This window comes from Diospyros lotus, chromosome 1 (assembly GCF_014633365.1).
Source record: "Diospyros lotus cultivar Yz01 chromosome 1, ASM1463336v1, whole genome shotgun sequence".
NCBI classification, from domain to species: domain Eukaryota; kingdom Viridiplantae; phylum Streptophyta; class Magnoliopsida; order Ericales; family Ebenaceae; genus Diospyros; species Diospyros lotus.
The window spans coordinates 39,868,440-39,890,449 of NC_068338.1; the positions used below are offsets into that span (position 1 = coordinate 39,868,440).

The 22,010-nt window shown below is 36.2% G+C and overlaps 2 protein-coding genes across 9 annotated transcripts in view; both read left to right on the plus strand.

Moving 5' to 3' along the window:
- The first annotated feature begins 1,411 nt into the window (after positions 1-1,411).
- LOC127796989 (pentatricopeptide repeat-containing protein MRL1, chloroplastic) overlaps positions 1,412-22,010 on the plus strand; it is a 28,506-nt gene continuing 7,907 nt past the window's right edge. For 2 of the 6 annotated variants that reach the window (XR_008022104.1, XM_052329385.1), the window contains exons 1-14: positions 1,412-1,829; positions 2,460-3,216; positions 3,354-3,657; positions 3,864-3,927; positions 4,026-4,170; positions 4,275-4,390; positions 4,996-5,124; positions 5,299-5,472; positions 5,605-5,769; positions 6,476-6,616; positions 9,663-9,762; positions 11,110-11,218; positions 11,348-11,439; positions 13,081-13,171. Coding sequence is in view for 4 of the 6 variants with exons in the window: in XM_052329385.1 (XP_052185345.1) it covers positions 1,512-1,829; positions 2,460-3,216; positions 3,354-3,657; positions 3,864-3,927; positions 4,026-4,170; positions 4,275-4,390; positions 4,996-5,124; positions 5,299-5,472; positions 5,605-5,769; positions 6,476-6,616; positions 9,663-9,762; positions 11,110-11,218; positions 11,348-11,439; positions 13,081-13,171 (2,705 nt within the window). In the remaining 2 variants the exon portion in view is untranslated. Of the gene's footprint in view, positions 1,830-2,459; positions 3,217-3,353; positions 3,658-3,863; positions 3,928-4,025; positions 4,171-4,274; positions 4,391-4,995; positions 5,125-5,298; positions 5,473-5,604; positions 5,770-6,475; positions 6,617-9,662; positions 9,763-11,109; positions 11,219-11,347; positions 11,440-13,080; positions 13,194-13,479; positions 13,603-19,448; positions 19,535-22,010 lie in introns of those variants that run through there. The other 4 variants (XR_008022105.1, XM_052329391.1, XM_052329409.1 and 1 more) reach the window with 4 other exon arrangements.
- LOC127797016 (uncharacterized) lies at positions 13,613-18,478 on the plus strand. Of its 3 annotated transcripts, none has more exons than XM_052329435.1 (3): positions 13,613-17,680; positions 17,764-17,882; positions 17,979-18,478. In XM_052329435.1, exons 1-3 carry the CDS (start codon positions 17,488-17,490, stop codon positions 18,381-18,383), a joined length of 717 nt encoding a protein of 238 aa, XP_052185395.1. In that variant the 5' UTR covers positions 13,613-17,487; the 3' UTR covers positions 18,384-18,478. The 3 variants fall into 2 exon arrangements, 1 of the variants encoding a protein (XP_052185395.1); XR_008022107.1 differs by having other exon boundaries at positions 13,613-17,882.

Here is a 22,010-nt window from a genome sequence, read left to right on the forward strand (position 1 = left end):
AGGAAGAAATATTTTTCAAGAAAAAAAGAAAGAGAGAAGGATTTGTTCACTTTTTGAGAATATATATATTTTTCATCTCCAGTTTTTATATATCTATTTTTATGATTTCATTTTTTCAAAAAATTAGAAAATGTGTTCATTTATATTAAATATAAAATCAATTTTAAATTTCATAGAATGAGATAGTGTGCTCTAAATCATGCAAATGAAAAGATGTAAAGATCAACACCAAGAAAAGAGAGAAGTGTAGTTGTGTTAGTCGAGGGATGAGAACAATAAGTGATGAGGTGAATAGCTAGAATGGTAAGGAAAAGAAGATGAAGAAAGTATTGGAGAAAAAAATATCAAGAGTGCTTGTTATTATAGTGATAAAGATGAGAAAGACAACAGAAGAGGTCGATTGTGTTTTCCATGACAATGGTTGAGGCCCATTAGGAAGTGAAAATAAATGTGTGGTAAATGAATGGATGGTGCAAATAAAATACTGTGAAAAAGAGAAATAAACGATAAATAAAAGATAAAAAAATTATTGTTTGATGGGATTCAAAGTGATACTTAAATAAGAAAAACGTATTTTTATTGGAGAATATTTTAAAAATGTTTTCTAAAATCTAATACAATTTTAGAAAACAAATTCTCTAATTTAGAAAAAAAAAATTATTTTGAACATATTTCTAATTTTCTATTTTAATAGAAATATTTTCTAAAAAAAATTATTCTAAATTTTGCCCTAAGCTACTTGTTTTGTTAATTGATCTAAATTTTTACCACAGCTAGCAGCATTCTTTCTCAGAGTAACATAATTTTAGACACAGTTAAGTGATATAAATATTAGGCATTACGTTGAGCCACGTATAAGAGGATAAGAGGAAAGGGGTTGTTTTAATATATATATTTTTAAATGAAATAAACATTAAACAAAAGAAAACACAAATGTCTATAAAAAAACTCAGATTTTTTTTTTTTTTTATAAAAAGACACAAAAACATTACAACACTCTCCTCGGGATAGGAAATACCATGCCTCAAACATACGAGGTAGAAATTGTTTTAATATATTATTTGTGTGCTTTATAACTTTTTCTTATTTTAATGTTGAGAGAGATAATAAAAATAATTTAACTATTTATAAATTAATATTATCTTAATGTATTATTTTAAATTTTATATGTTGAAAATTATAAATTTGTGATTTTTTATTTTATTTTGTAACTCAAATAATATAAAATGTATACAAAAATCAGTTTGCCCGCCAAGGCCCTATGAGCCAGACCACGTGGGCTGGCACCACGCTGGGGGTATCGGGGCATCGGCCCAGCACTGCCCAGCCGACTTCCAGAGAGGAACTGCCACGTCAGCAAGGATGGATTAACATTTACTTTTAGCCAGTGGCCACATTGCTGGTTCCGTCACGTCCAAGCCTCTTCTCTTCTGCCTCTATCTTCTTCCTATCCTCTCAACGTACACTTTCTCACTCGAAAATCCTCCATTTTCGTCTCGCTCCGACCTTCCATGGACATCGGTCTCTTTGCAAAATCTCAAAGCTTATCCCTAATCTCCTTCCCCCCACCTTCGCCGTCGCCTTCATCTTCACGAATTCGAACCCTCCGCCGGGAATTTCTCGGATGTGGTCACAATCTGAGGCCTCCGGGCCTTTTCTCCCTCAGGAGATGCAGCAAATTAGGGCTTCACTGTCGATCTCATCGTTTTCTTGTCAGAGCTTCGCTGGACGCGCAGTCGGTTGTCTTAGTCGTCAGCGTGGTTACTCTTTCTGTTCTCACCGTCGTCTTTTTGAATTACTCACAAAGAAAGAAGAACAGTGGCAAAGAGGTAATTCTAACGTTCCGGTGCCTGAGTTCGTAGGCTGTAATTGCTTGGAACTGTTATATTCCTTATGTTTTCTTCTTAAGTCTCCGAGTGTTAACCCCAAACCAAAAAAGGGAATCAAATTCTAAAAATTGGATAGGAGGAGTATGTTTGGGATCTTGACATGGTCAGCCAATAGCTAACTAGTGGAAAATTCTCAGTTATATTCCCTCCCCCCACCCCTCACTGTGTCCTTGATGATCAAATTAAATTAAAAGTCAGAAAGCTTCTTGAAGGAAACATCCTTTGTAGTTTTGGGAATTGATTGGGAGGGTAAAACAATAGAATGGTCCAGGGAAGATAACTTTATCCTTGGAAAACCGTCTAATGCTTGTAGAGATATTTTAGGTGCCAGAATGGTTCATGGGATATGAGAGTGACGGAGCCAAGGAAGAATTTTAGTCCGGGCCAAGGGCTAATTTTAGCCTTGGCCAAATTATAAAAATTATAATTATTCATACTAATATATATAAAAAATTGAAAAAATAAAAAAACCAGCTGGGGCCAAGGCCCCAGCTGGTCAACATGTGGCTCCGCCACTGGATATGACGTTATTCTTGAAACAACCGTCTAATGATCATGAAAATCTTTCAGGTATTAGGTCAGCTATCTCTTGCACTTTCTCAACAAGTCCAAGGTATCCTGAACCGGTTAATTAAGAATCAGAGTTTGGCTGTTCTTGATCTTGAAAGACTGATAACCGCGCATGAAAGGAAAGATGCACCAAAGGAAGTGCTTGAAAGAATATATGAATCTGAAGATGAAATAGTGAAGCCGCAACTTAAGGAAACTGCTTTAATGCCTGAAGGAACTCTCATCATTGACACAGTTGACATTCCTAGTTATGTTACTTCTAGCGTTACTGGGTCTCTGTCCTTGGGGGAATCTGACGTTACTGACCCTTCTTTTCCACTTCCCATGCCCTCTGAACCAGGTTTGTCGCAGCTTCTTCTGACAGAAATCCCTAAATTGCAATTTGAAGGGTGTGCACAGGAAACTAAATTGGTGTCTGAGTTGCCTGCCGTATTGGTTCAAACCCAATTGAATGATGCTAATGATTCTGTGAATACTGCACACACAGGCATTGATGAGCATAAAGGACCAATTTGTGAACTCAATGAAGTGGGTGAAATCATCAGCCACAGTGGTATCTTCACTGAACCTCGTCGTGAAGGGCTTTATGCATTTTATGAGGCAAATCACTCTCAGGCAGAATCTATATTAAACTTGAATGGTCCAAAGACATTATCATCTCAGACGTCTCAACAAAATTATTATGGTTTCTCTTCTCTAAAGAGAAAATCTGTGACAGGAGTGAACTTGTTGGCAAAGAGCTCGATTCATACTGAAGGTGTGGACTACACACTTAGTTGTCTGATCTGCTTCAATTCTAGTCCTTATTGAGTGCTAGCATTTTCTTTGATTCTGCTTTGCATGATAGTTAAGAAATTTTCTTATGTTGTATTTCCCTTTGTTCTGACTTTACAGAAGACAGATTTGTCTCTTCAGAGAGTACTGAAGGAAAAATACCTATTGCATATTTTAAGAAGGGCCCTTCCCACAAAAGTGCAGACTTAGCAAAAAGTAAGGGCATCGCCAAAGAGAACGAAAGTAGAATTCTGCCTCAGGATGGACGCAAGTATTCTCCACAGCCTGCTCACCCAAATGGGATCCATGTCAACGGTCACAGATATACCTCACAGCCTTCTCACCCAAATGGAATGCATGCTAATGACAAACATTATCCTTCTAGGCAAATCCCTGTTTACAATAATTTGCTAAAAGCTGGGAGGTAACTATCTCTCGTCTTGGCATTTGAAACTACATTTCTTGCCAAAAGTTTGACTTGAATGGATGACATTTGATAGAAGTTGTATTGTATTAAATCAAGCACTGTTAACTTGGAAATTTAACAACTTTTCTTGTATATTATTTTTCCTTATTCAAAATTTTGTATTTCTAGAGGTTACCGTTGAACAAATTATTGGCTTCTCTTAGGTTAATTGACTGCTTAGAATTGCTTGAAGGTACGGAAAGAAAAGGATTGTTGGATATGGACAAGGCAAGGCTGTTTCCTTGCAGTTCCTGCTTAATTGCTTTGTTCTTGTGACTTCACATTTTTATGTATGATTGCTAATTTATTGAATGACATGGTTTTAGGTTTATCATGTGGGTTTTTTCAAATCCTGTCAAAAGCAAAGGGCAGTTAAAGAAGCTTTTCGCTTCACCAAGCTGATACCAAATCCAACCCTGAGTACATTTAATATGCTAATGTCTGTCTGTGCAAGTTCTCAAGATTCAGAGGGTATAATTGTTTTATCTGCTGTTTCACAATTAGGCCTTGAATGTATAATTTGTCAAATGCTTCTTGAGATATTATTATATTTTCTAATGTTATTGCACAATCAGGAGCTTTTGAGGTTATGCAGCTTGTTCAGGAGGCTGGACTGAAAGCTGATTGTAAACTTTACACTACTCTTATATCAACTTGTGCAAAGAGTGGGAAAGTTGATGCAATGTTCAAAGTATGGTCACTTCTTTCTCCTATCCCATTGTTTAGAATGCTAAAAATATGTAAATATTGGTGGACTTAATGAGGTTCTGTTTGCTAGTTTTTTGCCCCTTTAATGAACTTATCCAATTCCAGTCAGTAGAATGTGTTGCCTTGAGGTTTGCCATTTGCTAATGTTTTGCAGTCTAAATCAAGTACAATGAATGGTATTGATTGGAAGGATCTGAGCAAAAGAAGAAAAAAAAAAGAAAAAGAAAAATGAAATGGTCAATGACAACTTTGTGATGCTAAAAAATTATTCCAAAATATGTACATAGTTGGGAAAAGCTTAGTTGAGTACCAAGAAGGTTAAAAAATTATTCTAACCTTGTTCATATGCACTTTTGTGCTCTTTCTGCTTTAGAAGTCTGCATTACTGACCGTAATGGGCTTCTTCTTCCTAATGAGCCTGGATTCTTTTTACTTATTAAGGCATATATTGGCTTTTATTCTACAACATAGTAATGGGCAAATATCAGTAACAACCTTTTCTTCTTGTATATTTCCTAAACCAAAATATCTTCACTTTTGTTATTTTTGTATGCCATCTAATGTGAAAACTTGAACTTGTCATTTTAGGTTTTCCATGAAATGGTCAATGCTGAAGTAGAACCAAATGTTCATACATATGGGGCACTTATAGATGGTTGTGCCAGAGCTGGGCAAGTTGCTAAAGCATTTGGTGCTTATGGCATCATGAGGTCTAAGGTATGGCTTTAGCTTTCTTTCAAAGTCCCTCTTTGCCATCATAATTACATGCTACCAGTAATCATACTTTTATTTGGCAATTAAGCTGCAAATATGAATGTGTGCTTTTATAATTTAATTTTGTACTGAAACAGTACATTACTCTTCACAATGATGACATCTTGTGTGCAGTAGAATGTGAAGCCAGACCGAGTTATTTTCAACGCTCTCATCACAGCATGTGGTCAATCAGGAGCAGTTGATCGTGCATTTGATGTGCTAGCAGAAATGACCACTGAGACACAGCCTATAGACCCAGATCATATCACTGTTGGTGCTTTGATGAAGGCATGTGCAAATGCTGGCCAGGTGAGATTGTCCATTATTCCCTCAAAGAAGCCATCTTCCTTTTTTGTTATATCCATTCACTTTTTTAATATTACCTCGATAGTCTCTACTAGCATATTCTTGTAAAAAGAAATGACAAATGTTTGCTCTTAGGTTGATCGGGCTCGAGAAACATACAATATGATTCATAAATATAACATCAAGGGCACTCCAGAGGTTTACACGATTGCTGTTAATAGCTGCAGCCAGACCGCTGATTGGGAATTTGCCTGTAGTGTATACAGTGACATGACAAGAAAGGGTGTCATCGCTGATGAGGTACTTTTTTCACTCTAGATTGGCAACATAACCAATAACTTGTCAAATTGTTCATCTTTCTTGATAAGGAAAACAATAAAGTTTATTTTTCTAGCCTCGTGTCGGTTAAGATATGATTATAGTTTGTTTGAGTTGTTGATCTTACGGCATTGCAATGATTAAGGGTTAACAAAGAGATGGAGATTTGGGTTCACTGTCTGTTTACAATTTGACCTACATAAGATGGCTAAGATATGACATCACCTGGCCAAATAAGCAAACTAATTGAGTGGCAGATTAAAGTTGCAATTATTAACTGTAAAATAGGTATTTAGTTTTCCAGTAGTACAGAGTCAAATTTGGCATACAATGTAACTAAAATTATTTTAAATTTGCCTATTAAATGATCAAAATGATAAAATCCTTGGTATCACTTAATAACTCAGTAACCAATTGTTGATGAACAATTTGCTCATTTCAATGACCAATACTTAGGAGATCATTTGATAATTGATGGCTGCTAGAAGGGAAAAAAAAATAAAAATAAAGAATAGGAGTTGATATTTATTGGAAGATAACCCAAATTTGATGGTTAAATCAGGTTGGTTTATTTTTCTGGTGTTCTCTTGTTTGAACTGAAAAATAGTCCTAGCATAAAGATGGTCATCTTAACTCCAATTTTGTAAATGGAGATCATTTACTAGAATTTTTTTTTTCTTTTACACAGACATTTCTCAGTGCAATGATAGATGTTGCGGGGCATGCTGGGAAGGTGGATGCTGCCTTTGGAATCATACAGGAAGCCAGGAAGCATGGAATGCATCTTGGAACCATATCATATAGCTCTTTGATGGGGGCCTGTAGCAATGTATGTCCCATAAGCTAATTGATATGTTTGTTAACATGTTTATTGCTGAACAGCTTTTTTCTTTTCTTTCTTTTTTTTTTTTTTTTTGCTTGGAAGCTGAACTTCTTTTTCATATGGTATTTACCTGTCCCTGAGAAACTAGTCTCTATTGAAAGAGCTGGTTCATTGTTCATTATATCCCAAAACTGTACACTGTAGCCTATGACTTGGTCTTACTTTTTCAGCCCTAGATTGATGTGAACCCCACGAAGGAAGGTGAGACCCGACGATCAAAAATGGTTCCTTTGCCAAGGATCGTTCTAAAACAGATTCATAATAAAAAAAACAAAGGACCTTGACCCGTTATCTATAAAGAGATAAGAACCAAAGGTATAAGAAGGTAGAGTTGACGCCACACTCAAGATAGATGAGAAGAGTTGTGAGTGATAAGTCAAGGATGAACGCCACAAGATAAAATCTTGATAAGTTCAAAGTAGTTCGTTGAAGAATCAAAGAGAAAACTCTCACTAATAATATTGTCCAAAAACTAAATTCCTCTCTGGTTACATTGGCTTATATAGCCGATCACCAATCCTAAACTAGAAGGAAATAAATCAAATCCTAGGCATAGTAGGAATTGATTACAAGAAGGAAATAACATAATCTGATAATAAAGAAACAAGAATTATCTAAAATAGAAAAGATTTAAAAACAAAGTAGGAAATAAGGGAAGTGGTCAAATATTCAACCATTCATTTTTATGCGCTTGGATCTTATCAATCAATCATCTTCGAAGCTTGCAAATTTTGTCAATCAATCAATCAACCCCAAATCTTGCAAACTTGTCAATCAATCAATCAACCCCAAATCTTGCAATCTTGTCAGTCAATCAACCAATCAATCAATCAACCCCAAATCTTGCAATCTTGTAAATCTTCTCAATCAATCAATCATTCAATCTATCAACCCCAAATCTTGTAATCTTGTTATTGGGCCTCCATGAATGCTCAACAGATCTTGTGAGGCTTTAGCAACCTGATTCACATCATAGATATGCATTGCCTTTGGATTTAAACAATGGACTAGGACTTAAAAAGGAAAAATATCAAATTATTGATTACAAAACTTATTTTCCCCCAAATTTATGAGAACTAAAAGCTCAATATTTAGCTCATTTTTTTTCCTTCTCTTTTTCACATTTCCCCATGTGTTTTTGACTTTAATCATCTATTCTATGTGAGAAAATTGAAATGAATGAGGGAACATTATCGTAATCATCAACTTCACCTTATACTAACCAAGTTCAAGTTGGTGACATGGCATCCATAACATCAATTGACTTCTTAAACTCACATTGACAATACAAATCTATGCAAAAATATAATGTAGCAAAATTTTATGCTAAATGCCCTTCCTGATGCAAACCTCTACCAAGGGAATGATGAAATAAAGTTTTAACACCATCTTCATATAGAAAATTTTTGTGAGATGGTGGTGAATGAAGATAATTAACACGGTCATGGTCCATCATATAGCTGATAGTGTCAAATCAACTTGTAGAACATGGAAACACAACTATTTCAGAAAAATATATTTTGAAAGAAATGCGTCAATGACTGCCAAAAGTTTGGTGGTCTTATTTTGGAAAAATTCCCAGAATAAAATCTTCATGTCTATCAGAAAAATCTTATTCAAATTCTTCCCTCTCCCGTGTTTTTCTCTACTTCCTAAATTTTAAAATGGATTAGGGAGGCCGGTCAAGTTGAAAAAAGTCAATAATTTATTAGAAAACCATGGAATCTCCTACATGTTGGGCTGCTAAATGCCGGTATCTTTGATTTTTACTCTTTTTCATTGAAAGGAAAAGGAATTGTTCATTGAACACTGCACTTTTTTTGAGATGAAGGCATTAATCTGTTTAGATTGAAAATGTTAAAGAGAGATTAGACAAAGAACTGAGGGGGTTGCTTTCCAACTCTATGCTGAACTTCAATATATAATCCAGCTTGGCACACGTACTGTTAAGATGCTTACAACTCAAAACTTTATAAATATATGTACCTATAGATCCTCATTCTTCATAGACTATGAAGCCCTATTCCTACTCAATAATGCATCTTGAATAAAGTAATAATCAATTACAATATGTTTAGTTCTTTCATCAAATGCACTCAAACAAAGTAATAATCAGCTTCAATATGTTTTTCTTATCCTCAACAAGTCTGTTTTGGTGGTGTCTAAGCACAAGATTAGGGATGAATGACCAAGACAGCAATGCCACTGGAATGAAAAGAATGGATATGGTTAAAATAACTTTCGTGGTTTAGAGGACTGAAACTTTTGTGGAGGATCCATTGATCAAGAGTGAATATGATTAAAATAATTATAATAATAATTACACAAGATGGTACAAGCCAAGCTTAGTATAAGCCTTATATAGTCAATGACCAGAGGACCAAATGATGAAGACAGTAGACACGCAATGTTTGACAGGGGAAAAGTGGTCGTGAAAGGGGAGGAGTAGCTTGTCTATCTGATGTAAGTTTGGCATAGGAAAGGTAACCGTATCCCTAAAAACTAAGAAAACTGTAGATGAAAACAAAATATCCTCCTGATATAAAAGTTGGTAAAGCAGAGTCTAAAGGTTGTCTATGTGAAGTCCTATCATAATGTACTGTATCATGAAAATAGCCACTGTAAGTACAACAATGAGATTCACACTACCACCTCTCCCCTACTACAGTGACATCTAAGATGCATCCAAGTAAGACCTCTCCACTACTATTATATGACTGATAATATGCCAGAGTTGGAAGAACACACCTGGAAGAGAAAAGAAAGGTGCTTTTGATCCTGGCTTGGGGCCGCCATGACTTTTCTCAATGTTACCACTGCCCCTTTGCAGGTTTCCGAGTCAGCCCATTACAACATGGCCAAGGCATTTTGCGTTGCATGCATGTTTATGTATAGTTATTCCTAAGCACTTAATGAACTAAATTCATCTTCTTTGATTTCCTATGTTATAAAATTTGCTATCAAAATGATGTTATTACACAATCCATTTCAGGCCAAAAACTGGCAGAAGGCACTGGAGCTATATGAGAATATCAAGTCTCTTAAACTGAAACCAACAGTCTCGATGATGAATGCCTTAATTACTGCCTTGTGTAAGCACTCCTTTTAGCTTTCTCTATATGGCCTTATAAACTAGGCTGAAGATGTCTCATTTTTTCATTAAAGTGTCTATAATCCATGATTTGTGGTACGGAAATTATGATTAAGTAAACTTGGAACAATTTCCTTCATCAGGAGCTGAAGCTTGCTACCTGTTTGTTTACCTTTTTTGTATTTTCAACTCTATAAAATCAGCCGTGCAGCCTATGCAGGGAAAAATAGTAATATATGCAGTATGTGGAGAATTGATTTAAACCCTTATAATGCAATGGGAACTATTAATGAATGCATGAAACTTAAGTAGAGAAGACAAAAGTTATTATGCTAATGATTGTTCTGAGTTGCAACTCTAAAACTTCCTCTAAACCATTTTCATTACTTGTTAGTAACATCAAGTGGATATCCCCTGAGAAATTTTGTTCATGTCTATCTTGAAACTCTAATTAATATTAGTGTATTAATTAATTAATTGTTGGCCATAATTTGCCTTGTACCATTATTGCTATTTTGGAAACCATTTTTACGTTTTAGTTAGTTTTTTTTTTTGGATAGATTCTCCTCATTTATGGTGATTTTGAATTTATGAAATGTGCTGGAAGGAAAAATATGATTTTCTAAGCAAAAAATTGGCAACTCAATAATCTAGCTTGAAAAAGATTTATCATTTTTATTTTTCCATATGTTTGATCTACACTTCAAAGTTAACTTTACAGCTTTATTAATTCCCACCATTTGGATTTAACTAGGAAAGTTCTTCCTTTTTCTCCATCTTAGTCTATGTCTTATTTTTCTTTTTGGTCGCAGCTCTTCTCTTTGAGATTATATTATGGATTCGTTCTGAAGCTCTTTTCCTTTGGCATCATATGGAAAAGAAAAATATTTTCTTCTGAAACATATTGTTCTTAGAATTTAATAGGTGTCTTGAATCAAATCAAAAGACGAAAATCTGCAGGAAATATACAATCAGATATAAACCCTTTAAACTGCTTGAAATCTATTTGAATTATTAGTTTTATTGTCATTGGTTTCTGATCTTTCCATCATTATCGTGGATATGAAAGCAAGTTCTTGTGAGAACTCTTTTTCATGAATCATGTTAAGAGAGTGATTACCAGTCATATGATGTTTAGGGAATATAAAGGCATTGATTTCAATTAGTTAGAAAGGACCTGTGGAGCTGAAAAAGTTGATTTTACTTCTTTGTCTAACTGGAAAGACTGCCCCTTCTTATGTAATAATGATGTATATAAAACTTCAATGGGACATGTATTTGTTTCATTTGTGTTACCGGAATTGTTACAGCAGAATATTTTAATAAGTCATCTGAGACTTTGCAACAGGTGACGGGGATCAATTGCAAAAAGCTCTGGAAGTTTTATCTGAAATGAAGAGGGTTGGCCTGTGCCCAAACACCATCACATACTCCATTCTATTAGTGGCAAGTGAAAAGTAATTGCTCTAGTTTTATTTATCATCTGTCATGGATAGTGCAGTTAACATCTTACTTTTTTAGTGTGAATCTACATTTCTGACCACCCTTATTATTATTATTTTTTATCTTTCTGTTGAATTGTTCAGGAAGGATGATCTTGAAGTTGGCCTCCTGCTCCTTTCTCAAGCCAAGAAGGATGGTGTCACTCCTAGCCTTGCCATGTCCAGGTGTCTAATAGGTAGGATTAATTGTTTTTCTACCAGCTTTTTTCTGTCTTTCTCTCTCATGGAAAGAAAGTATTTGGAAGTTTGGAGGCAGAGTTGTTTAGCCATCTTTGGATGGGTTTCCAAAATTAATCAGTTCCAGGTTTCCTCTTTTTATTTCTTTTTTCCTAGTACGTGTATTAGTCTTACCAGTGGGATTAAGGCTTGAGGTACTGTTGTTGCACGTGTAATAGTTTTTAGGATAAAAATTTTGTATGTCTAAGTTTGAGATGATGCCATGCAATTTTTTTTCCTTCTTGCAATTAATGTTGTTTATCACCATATTTCTTCATATGATTGTAGTTTGCCTTCAAATTCTAAAATTCTATGTAGTTGTAGTCCTACCATTGTATAGGATTTTCCATAAATGCGGTGAAGTAACTTTGAGGTTTGAGTACATGAAATAGAAGTGATATCATTTACCGCTGATTAGGAATTACATGTTGAAGTTGATTTAGTCTACTCTTTTTCTGCCATCCTTTGGAGAAAATATTTAATTTACTTCATCAGCTCCAGCTATGTTACTAACTGAGAAAGCATTGACACTGCATATTGGGTACCATATCTCGTCTCATGTATATGCATCAAACATGCAAATGGCATTTTTTAATTCTTTTATTGTTAGTTTTCCTTTTGTGACATTTCTAGGACACTTGAGACGTGTGTCAATGAATTGGGCATGCTTGAGAATATGATAGGGTCCTTAATAGAGGTTTTAGAACTTTTTTGGGGTAGAACTTACAAATATAAAAAGTTTTTGGATAAAAAATAAAAATCACAAATTCACAATTGATCCCTAATTAGAACTCTGCCATAAATATTGACTATTTTTCTTATTCATATGTTGGAAGATATTTATATTATCATCATCATTATGGATTTTTACTGGTATCTTTTTGTTAGATTACATTTTGGTTAATATTTTAGTGTTATCATTATTAAAAATTGAATGATTTCATTATACTGTATTAGCAGTACTTTTTTAACATTTTCATTACTTTTTTGGTTATTATGTTCATAAGCATTACTACTAAATAAGAAACATTATTATTTGGCCGGACACTTCCTTATCGTACTTGTATCCTTATTTTTTCCCAAATCACCTTATTTTGCTAATGATATTTCCCAAATCTGCATATTTCTTATTTTTTCCATATCATATTTCTTAGTTAATACCTTTAGGTAAATGAGTAGACCTGAATGCCATTAGCTCACCAGATAATGGTTGTTGAACTGCAGTGGATATCTTTAGTCCTCCCTCGAGCATTTTCCTCCTCTTAAAATTCTTTTGTTAATGACTTGCCAGAATTGATGAAACTCTGTTCTTTCAGTAATGATGTCAGAAACTATGGTTGTCTTTTCCCAAGGGCAGTAGAAATGCAATATAGGAGTTCAATACAATTCTGGCATTTTAAGTTGCCTCATATGGGGTTCACCGCCTTCCTCTTAATGGCTTGATATCATAATTTTATTTCCTTCAGCTCCATGTTAATGACTGTTTCATTTAAAGCCCATCAATGTTTTGTTTGAAATCAATCTTAGTTTTCTAGAAAACTTTATTGCATCATTTTCCAAAAAAATCTGGTTTAATTGTGCATTACAAATTTTGCTTGCAGCCATGAGCTTACGCAGATTTGAGAAAGCTTGTGTGCTTGGTGAACCTGTCTTATCTGTCAACTTAGGACAGCCACAAATTGATTATAAATGGTAGGTGCTTCTTATAACCACGGTAAGTTTATGTATATAAATTAAAAGATCTCAAGTGAAACTGACAGTTGGTAGTCTTTTACAATTTTAATTATTAGGTTTTATACATTTTATCTGAAAGTGATTGCACCGGTCATGTAAATGCTTTGAGATATTCTGAAACCAATTCAAGTGATTCACCTATGCAAATGATCATATTGTGCTTTTTATGGGAAAAACACAAGAAAGATAATGAAATAATTCCTTGAATTCAGTTTGGAAAACTAATTTCAGTTTCTTTACAGAATCTCACTAATTTGACTCTTCAGATTTATGTGAGGACCGTTCACCAACTTCTGAAAGTGATTGCCATGTCTTTGATTTACTTGCTGCAACAACCATTTTGTTACTTTCATAGATACTGACTTTCAGACAAATGAGGAACAGTTTATAAAGGTTGGTGGGTCAAGCATAAGTTGTCCAAATGAAGTTACTATGCCATGACATGAACTAGTGATGCCTGTCCTTAAGAAATAACATTTTCAAGAGGTCTGATGTCTGTATCTGTCACATGGATGCTTGTCCTGCACCCAATCAAATAAGTCCTTTCATTTTTTAATTTATTTAGTTGGAGGGAACATGTATTAATACCTTAAAACATATAGAAATGTGTGTAACTACTTAGAATAGTGACAAAATGAGAAATATGGAGTGCTATCACTTAATTCCCCCTCTTTTACATTTCTTTTAAGATTGATAGTTCAGAAACTAAAGCCTGAAAATAGATTTTAAGATTCTTTTATCACACCTTTTTTTCAATGTTAGAATGTTGAAAATGGCATTTTACTTTTTTGATATGAGAAAACTTGTTGAAAACTGTAAAGAACAGCAAGAGCACAGCTTGGATGGGGAAGAAGAAAACTGTACTTCTGTGTCTCCCAATTGAATACTCCATGTGGAGTTTAAATAGACAAAGGTTCCTAAAATCTAGGAATTTAAAATACAAACAAAACTATTTAAAATACTAATACAACAACAACAACATATCTAGCCTTTATCCCATTATGTGGGGTTGGCTACATGAATTCTAGACTTCCATGTATTTCTGTCTTTTGTCATATCTTCATTTAGGTTCTGTTGGAGAGTCCTAGTTACTAAGGAGGTTATCAAAAAGAAGAAACCGGCAAGAGGATAATAATTCAGTGAAGATAAGGATCAAGTGCAGTGAAGATAAACTCCTAAAAATCAGGATAAATAATAGGAGAAGATAGGAGTTAAAATAGCAATTATCTTGATTAAATTATACTCTAAAATCTATTGTATATTATCTCCTAAATAGTAGGACTAGATAGCATAGAAACTTGTATAAATAGAGTTCCTATCATTGAATGAAAGTATCGAGAATTTCCATCTCATTGCTTGATCCAAATCCTAGGTTCCTGGTTTGGGAACCGATTGTGTTCATGGTATCAGAGCTCGGTTATCATAACCAAGACTCTCAATCAATATGGCCGGTTCTAATCTAGCAACCCCAACTCCTACGGTAGAAGAATCCTCTTGTAGTTTAGTCCCTCAACCACCGATCACACAGGCGACCATACCTCTTGCTAACATTCTCACCATGGATAACCAAACGTTGCAGATTACACAACACAAGTTAAACGGAAGAAACTTCAGGGAATGGTTTCAGTCCGTGACCTTGGTGATCAAAGGCAAGGGGAAGTTCGGTTACCTCACCGGGGCTATCCAAACTCCTCTAGAAGAGTCAACGGAATACCAGCGATGGGAAGTAGAAAACTCTATTCTCATGGTATGGCTGATCAACTCGATGGAATCAAAGATAGGCTGAACCTATCTGTTTTACAAGACTGCAAAAGAGGTGTGAGATGCAATCCAAGAATTATACTCTGATCTTGAAAACATAGTCTCGTGTTTTGAGATTAGAGCAGCTATTAGGATTACAAAACAAGGTGGTCTCGGGCTCACCGAATACTACAACAGCCTAGTAGAGCTTTGGCAAGAGATGGATCTATTTTATGATCCAAAATGGGAGTGTTTAGGTGATAGTCAGAAGTACAACAGAATGTTGGAGAAAGAGCAGGTGTTTGACTCAGTGTTCGAAAATTCGGCCTAGGCGGCGGCCTAGGCGTCGAGCGGCAACCGGCCGCAGCGATTTAGGGCTACTCGGCAGCCCTATGCGCCATGGCCGACTAATCGGGCCGCGGTGCCGCCTAGGCGGACCAGGCGGCGCCTAACCGCCTGGGTGGCGGCCTGTGTCGTGCACGACCTGGGCCACCTAGGTCGTGCGCGTCTTGGGCCGACCTTATTTCCCCCTCTCTTTCTCTATTCCCCCTTTCCCTTTCTCTCTCTGGTTGTGTTCATCGCGGCTCCTCTCTCTCTCTCTCGCCTTCGATCTCCTCTTGGTCGTTCGCCGTCGCCATTGATCTCTTCTCTTGGTCTTGCTCTCTCGTTGCTGCCGACCTCACCTGTTGGTCGTTCTCTCTCGTCGCCGATCGCGTCTTGCTGCGGTATGTATCCAACTATCCATCTTCCTCCGCCAACGCAGCAGCAAGCAGCAACGCAAAGCTGCTCGTTGCTCGCTTGCGTATTGCGCTTCAACAAGTAGCAAGCTTGCTGCTTCGTTGCTGCAGCAGCTGTTGATTTCATTAGTTGAGTTTTAATTAAATTTCAATGTATATTATTCAATACTCAGTGAAAAACAAGAAAACAGGAAGTGAAATGAATGATTCGGATAGGACTGGAAGTACGGGAGCATCGTCCGAGGCCTCCTCAATTCTTAAAAGGAAGTCAAATGATGTTGGATGGGAGTATGGAATATTAATTGATCCGAAGAATATGGATAAAATTAAATGTAAGTTGTGTGGTAAAATTATGTCTGGAGGTGTTTACAGAGTAAAAGAACACATTGGCCACATTTCTGGAAATGTTTCTGCATATCCAAAATCTTCTCCAACTGATCAAGCCAAATGTAAGAATGCTATTGCCGAGGTAAAGAATAAGAGGAAAAATAAGGAGGAGGAGGAAGATTTGATGAGATCAACTGTTAATATCTCTGAAAGAGTGGAAGGGGATGATGAAGATGAATTGCAAGAGTTAGGTAGCAGAAAAACGTCCTGTACTCTTGGTCCTATGGATAAGTTTGCTAGCTCCATCAGCCCTGAAACTTGTTTGAGTGCGAGAATGACCCAAAGGCAACAAACTATTAGTGAAGCACTATTTAAAGAGAGAACACAGTCTGTTCGTGAATATTGTGCTAGATGGGTGTATGAAGCTGGTATACCTTTCAATGCGATTGACAATGATAGCTTCAAATTGTTTGTTGAGGCGGTTGGTCAATTTGGGCCGGGCTTCAAACCTCCTAGTCAATACCAATTGAAGAAACCGCTATTAAAGGGGGAAGTTGATAGAATAAAAGAGTTATTGAAGAAACATGAAGAAGAGTGGGCACGAACTGGGTGCTACATTATGACAAATGCTTGGACAGATAGAAAAATGAGGAGTATCACTAACTTATGTGTTAATTCTAATGCAGGTATTGCTTTCCTTTCTTCTAGAGAGTCTTCAGATGAAGCACATACAAGTGAACTTATCTTTGAGTATGTGGATAAGTGCATTGAGCAAGTTGGGCTACAAAACGTCATCCAAGTAGTAACCGACAATGCTGCCAATAATATGGGAGCGGCAAAATTATTGAAGGTGAAGAGGCCAAATATCTTTTGGACCTCATGTGCTATTCACACCATCAATTTGATGCTTGAAAGTATTGGAAAACTGGTAAAGTATAAGAAAGTCATTGATCAGGCCAAGAGTTTCACAATCTTCATTTATGCACACCATAAGACCTTGTCCTTAATGAGGTCATTTACGAAGAAGAGGGATATAGTGAGACCAGGAGTCACTAGATTCGCTTCTGCTTTCTTGACTTTACAGAGTTTGATGGAGAAAAAGGCCCAACTGAGGGCAATGTTTACCAGCTTTGAATGGGAGGAGTGCAAATGGTCGAAGATTGTTAAAGGGAAAGCAGCCTATGCTACTGTGATGAGCATTGCTTTTTGGAATGGTGTGATTATATGCCTTAAGGTTTTTCACCTTTGGTGAAGGTGCTTCGAATTGTTGATGCGGATAAAAAGCCTTTTATGGGCTTTTTATGTAGAGAGATTAAGCAAGCAAAGGAAGATATTAAGGAGGCCTTAAATAATCTTGAAAAGAACTATAAGCCTATTATGGAGATTATTTAAGCAAGGGTAAAAGATAGGCTAGATAGTCCACTACATTTTGCAGCTTACCTTTTGAATCCCTACTACTTTTTCAAGGATATGGATATACAACTTGATAATGAAGTGATGGATGGGATTTTTAACTGTGTGGAGATGTTTTATCATTATGATGGTCAATTGCAAGGCCATGTTATAAATGTTGAGTTACCAAAGTATACTCGTAAAGATGGAGCTTTTGAAAAATCGTGGGCAACTCAAGGGTGTGCGAAAAATGATGACAATTATAATCCAGGTATAAAATTCCTTTAATCCTTTCTATTATGTTTTAGTGTATAAATTAAATTTGTTTACTTTATACTTGTTTGACCTATGTAGTTACATGGTGGATGACTTATGGAAATCAAACTCCAAACTTGCAACGAATGGCGAGAAAAATTATTTCGTTAACCACTAGTTCATCCGGTTGTGAAAGAAATTGGAGCACTTTTGAAGGGGTTAGTGTATATATGAATTATATTTATTTACTATCAATTAGTTATCCTTATTCAGTTATCATTTATATTGATATTGCTTTTATTTTATTTATGTAGATACATATGAAGAAAAGAAATAGACTAAGCATGAATCAATTGAACAATCTAGTCTATGTTCAATTTAATGCGAAATTGATGAACAAGCACAAAAGGGAGAAGGAAAGGAATGTTGATGTGCTACTTGCTAGTGATGCTAGTAATGCACAAGGATGGATCGTTGATGGAGAAGATGATGAAGAAGTTGAGCCTGGTACGAGGCTCACTTGGGAAGTGGTTGGTGAAGCATCGGGAGCAGATGAGATGCTTCAAGCTCGAAGAAGTTCTAGGATGAGAGAGCTTCATGAAGATGATTTTCAATCAGAAGAAGAAGATGAGCAAGAAATCAATGAATTTGATTTTGAGTCCGATGAAGATCGTGTATTGGAAGAATATGGAGAGGAAGAATACCAATTAGATAGTTAGACTTAGATTCTTCGGATATGGTTTATGTTGTATTATTGCTACTTCTACCTTCTTGAACTTATAACTAATATAATAGTTTATTTTCTGAGTCTTAATTCCATTATTTCACTTGTCTTTTCAACTTTGATTTACCTGAAAATAATATCAAATTACATCAAAAGGTTTTTAGAAAAAAAAAAAATCATTTTTCCTAGTCATCGCCTAGGCGCTAGGCCCAGCCTAGCGCCTAGTGCATTTTTTAACACTGGTTTGACTTCCTCCAAGGCTTAAATTCAGACTTGGATGAAGTAAGAGGTCGGCTTCTAGGCATTAAGCCATTGCCAACTCTCAGAGAAGTTTTTTGCAGAAGTCAGAAGAGAGGAAAGTAGGAGACGGGTTATGCTGACTCAACCAGAACCAAATGCTGGTTCTGCACTTGCTGCATCTAAGAGGGAAGAAGTTTCTAAAGCCAAACAGTGGTGTGAACATTGTAACAAACCATATCATACGAAGCAAACATGCTAGAAGCTTCATGGAAAGCCACCAAACTGGCAACCAAGGGGTAAGAAGGAGAAGGAAAGACCAGCTTATGCAGCTGTAAGTATTCAGAATGCAGCAACGGCAGGTGCTCAGACAACAGAAAAAGGTATGGGGTTGAATCTTACAGCTGATCAGGTGGAGTTCTTACAAAAATTGTTAAATGGCACCCATATGTCAAAGGAATCAGATGGATTTACAGCCAATACTTCAATGCCTATAGCACAAAAAGGTAATTCAGTATTCTCCTTGACTACTAGAAGGATGAATGAATGTTATTGGGTTGTAGATACCGGAGCATCCGATCATGTGACCGGTTCTACCACCATACTTGAAAATTTTCAGGTGAAAGAGAAGGAACTAACGGTTTTAATGGCAGATGGAATCGTATCCTCAATTAAGGGAAGAGGAAGTGTGTGTGTGGCTGGTTTAACTCTTGATTCTGTTTTGTATGTGCCAAATTTAAAATGTAGCCTGCTATCAGTGAGTAAACTCACTAAGGATTTGGATTGCATTGTAACTTTCTTTCCTTCATATTGCATTTTTCAGGACTGGTCCACGGGGAAGATGATTGGCAGTGTTGAGGAAAAGGATGGTCATTATTGGATATTGGACAACAAGGCTCTTCCTAATCAGTTAGCTCCTAGTTTTTCTCTTTCAATTAGCTTGAATTCAGAAATTTTGTTATGGCATAGACGACTTGGTCCCCCTAGTTCTCAATATTTGAAACACCTATATTCTGATTTATTCATCAATAAAAACAATTTGGTACTCAATTGTGATCATTGTATTCTTGCCAAACAAACTCATAGTTCTCATCAACCAAAACCATATACTCCTTCCAAACCATTTCACTTGATCCATAGCGATGTTTGGGGACCAGCTAGAGTTCCAAACTTGAGTGGTGCTAGGTGGTTTGTGACCTTCATAGATGACCACACAAGAGTATGTTGGGTATACCTAATGAAGGAAAAATCTGAGGTTTGTGCAATTTTTCAGAACTTCCACAAGTTATTTCTAAAGATTTTTCAGTCCTCCAGTTGTATTCTTAGGACTGATAATGGCCGGGAATATTTTTCATACCCTTTCACTTAATACCTCACCACAAATGGAATCTTACATCAAAATATATGCCCCTATACACCCTAACAAAACGGAGTAGCTGAAAGAAAGAATCGTCACTTGTTTGAAGTGGCTTGAGCCCTAATGTTTACTAGTTCTACTCCAAACAAATATTGGGGTGAAGCTGTCCTAACAGCCTCTTATTTGATCAATAGGCTGCCAACCAAAGTTCTAAAATATCAAACTTCATTGCACAACCTCATGTCTATCTTTCCTCACGTTAGGATACTCAACACTCTTCCTCCAAAAGTCTTTGGATGTGTGGTGTATGTCCACCAAACAAACCCTAATCGCCATAAATTAGAACCCAAAGCATTCAAGTGCATATTTATTGGGTATTCATTCACACAAAAGGGGTATAAGTGTTATTGTCCTACATCACAAAAGTTCTTTGTCTCTTGTGATGTAACATTTGATGAAACTAAATTCTACCACTCAAGCAATTAGTCACAAATCGGGGAAAACCATTGAGATCCCACTGTTTTGATACCGGTCATCCTACCTATTTCCTCCTCTATTCCAAGTGAAGATCTGGTTCAAACAGATGCTGCTGATTGTTCTCAGCCAGCCACCTATAACCAAAATAACCTTGAATTGCTGCCTACCTCAAGTCCTAAATCTATTCACCCATCGGCAGAACTATTGGAAACTAATATAAAGGGAGACTTGAGTCTTGAAAAACCTATTAAGGTATATTCAAGAAGACAAAAACAATCGAATCCTCCAATCAGCCAATTGTTAGAACCAAGGACAAGTCCACCAAGTGAAGAAGACAACACAGTGAACAATGATTTGAATCTGCCAATTGCCATCAAGAAAGGGGTAAGGTCTTGTGTCAAACATCCAATATCAAATTATCTAACCTATTCCAAGTTATCTCCTCAGTTCAAAGCATTTACTACAACTGTGGATGGAGTATCGATCCCAGGCAGTATACAAGAAGCTTTGAGAGATCCAAACTGGAAAAAGGCTGTGATGGAGGAGATGAAGGCATTGGAGAGCAATCAAACATGAGAACTGGTTGATATACCAAAAATCAAGAAGATCATAGGCTGCAAATGGGTTTTTACCATCAAATACAAATCAGATGGAAGTATAGACCGCTATAAAGCAAGGTTAGTTACCCAAGGATACTCTCAAACCCATGTGATAGATTATTAGGAAACATTTGCTCTGGTGGAAAACTAAATTCAATTAGAGTGCTTCTATCTATAAAGAAAATGGCAAGGTATGCAAGTTACATAAATCTTTTTATGGTTTAAAACAATCCCCTAGAGCATGGTTTAAGAAGTTCAGCTCAACTTTGAAACAATTTGGCTATAAGCAAGGTGAAGCCGACCATACTCTATTCATTAAACAAGGAAATGGAAAAAGATGCATCTTAACAGTATATGTGGATGACATTATCATTAAAGGGGATGATATCGATGAAATGGCAGCCCTAAAACAGAGATTGAAAGAAGAGTTTGAGGTAAAGAACTTGGGAAAAATGAAATACTTTCTAGGGATGGAAGTAGCAAGGAGCAAAGAAGGTATGATAGTATCCCAAAAAAAGTATACACTTGATCTTCTAAAAGAGACATGAATGCTTGGGTGCAAACCAAGAAATACTCCACTAGAAAGAAATTGGAAGTATGAAAGAAGGGATGATGATCCATCGGTTGACAAGAGAAAGTATCAACGGCTAGTTGGAAGACTAATTTGTCTTTCATTGACATGGCTAGACATAGCATATTCAGTGAGTATCATAAGTCAGTTTATGCATGTTCCAACTCAACAACATTTGACAGCAGTTTATCACATTTTGAGATACCTAAAAGGCACACCGGGTAAGAGATTGATGTTCCAAAAGACAAATGAAAGAGGGGCTGAAGGTTTTTCCGATGCAGATTGGGCAGGTTCAGTTATTGATAGTCGATCCACATCAGGCTTTTGTACAAAGTTATGGGAAAACTTAGTTACATGAAGAAGTAAGAAGCAAACAGTTGT

What these genes read in the sequence shown, in the direction of transcription:
- LOC127797016 (XM_052329435.1), top strand. Translation starts at nt 17,488, where the DNA reads ATGGATATACAACTTGATAATGAAGTGATGGATGGGATTTTTAACTGT. An exon ending in TGATGACAATTATAATCCAG is followed by an intron (nt 17,681 to 17,763) that starts GTATAAAATTCC and finishes TGACCTATGTAG; the next exon opens with TTACATGGTGGATGACTTAT. An exon ending in ATTGGAGCACTTTTGAAGGG is followed by an intron (nt 17,883 to 17,978) that starts GTTAGTGTATAT and finishes TTATTTATGTAG; the next exon opens with ATACATATGAAGAAAAGAAA.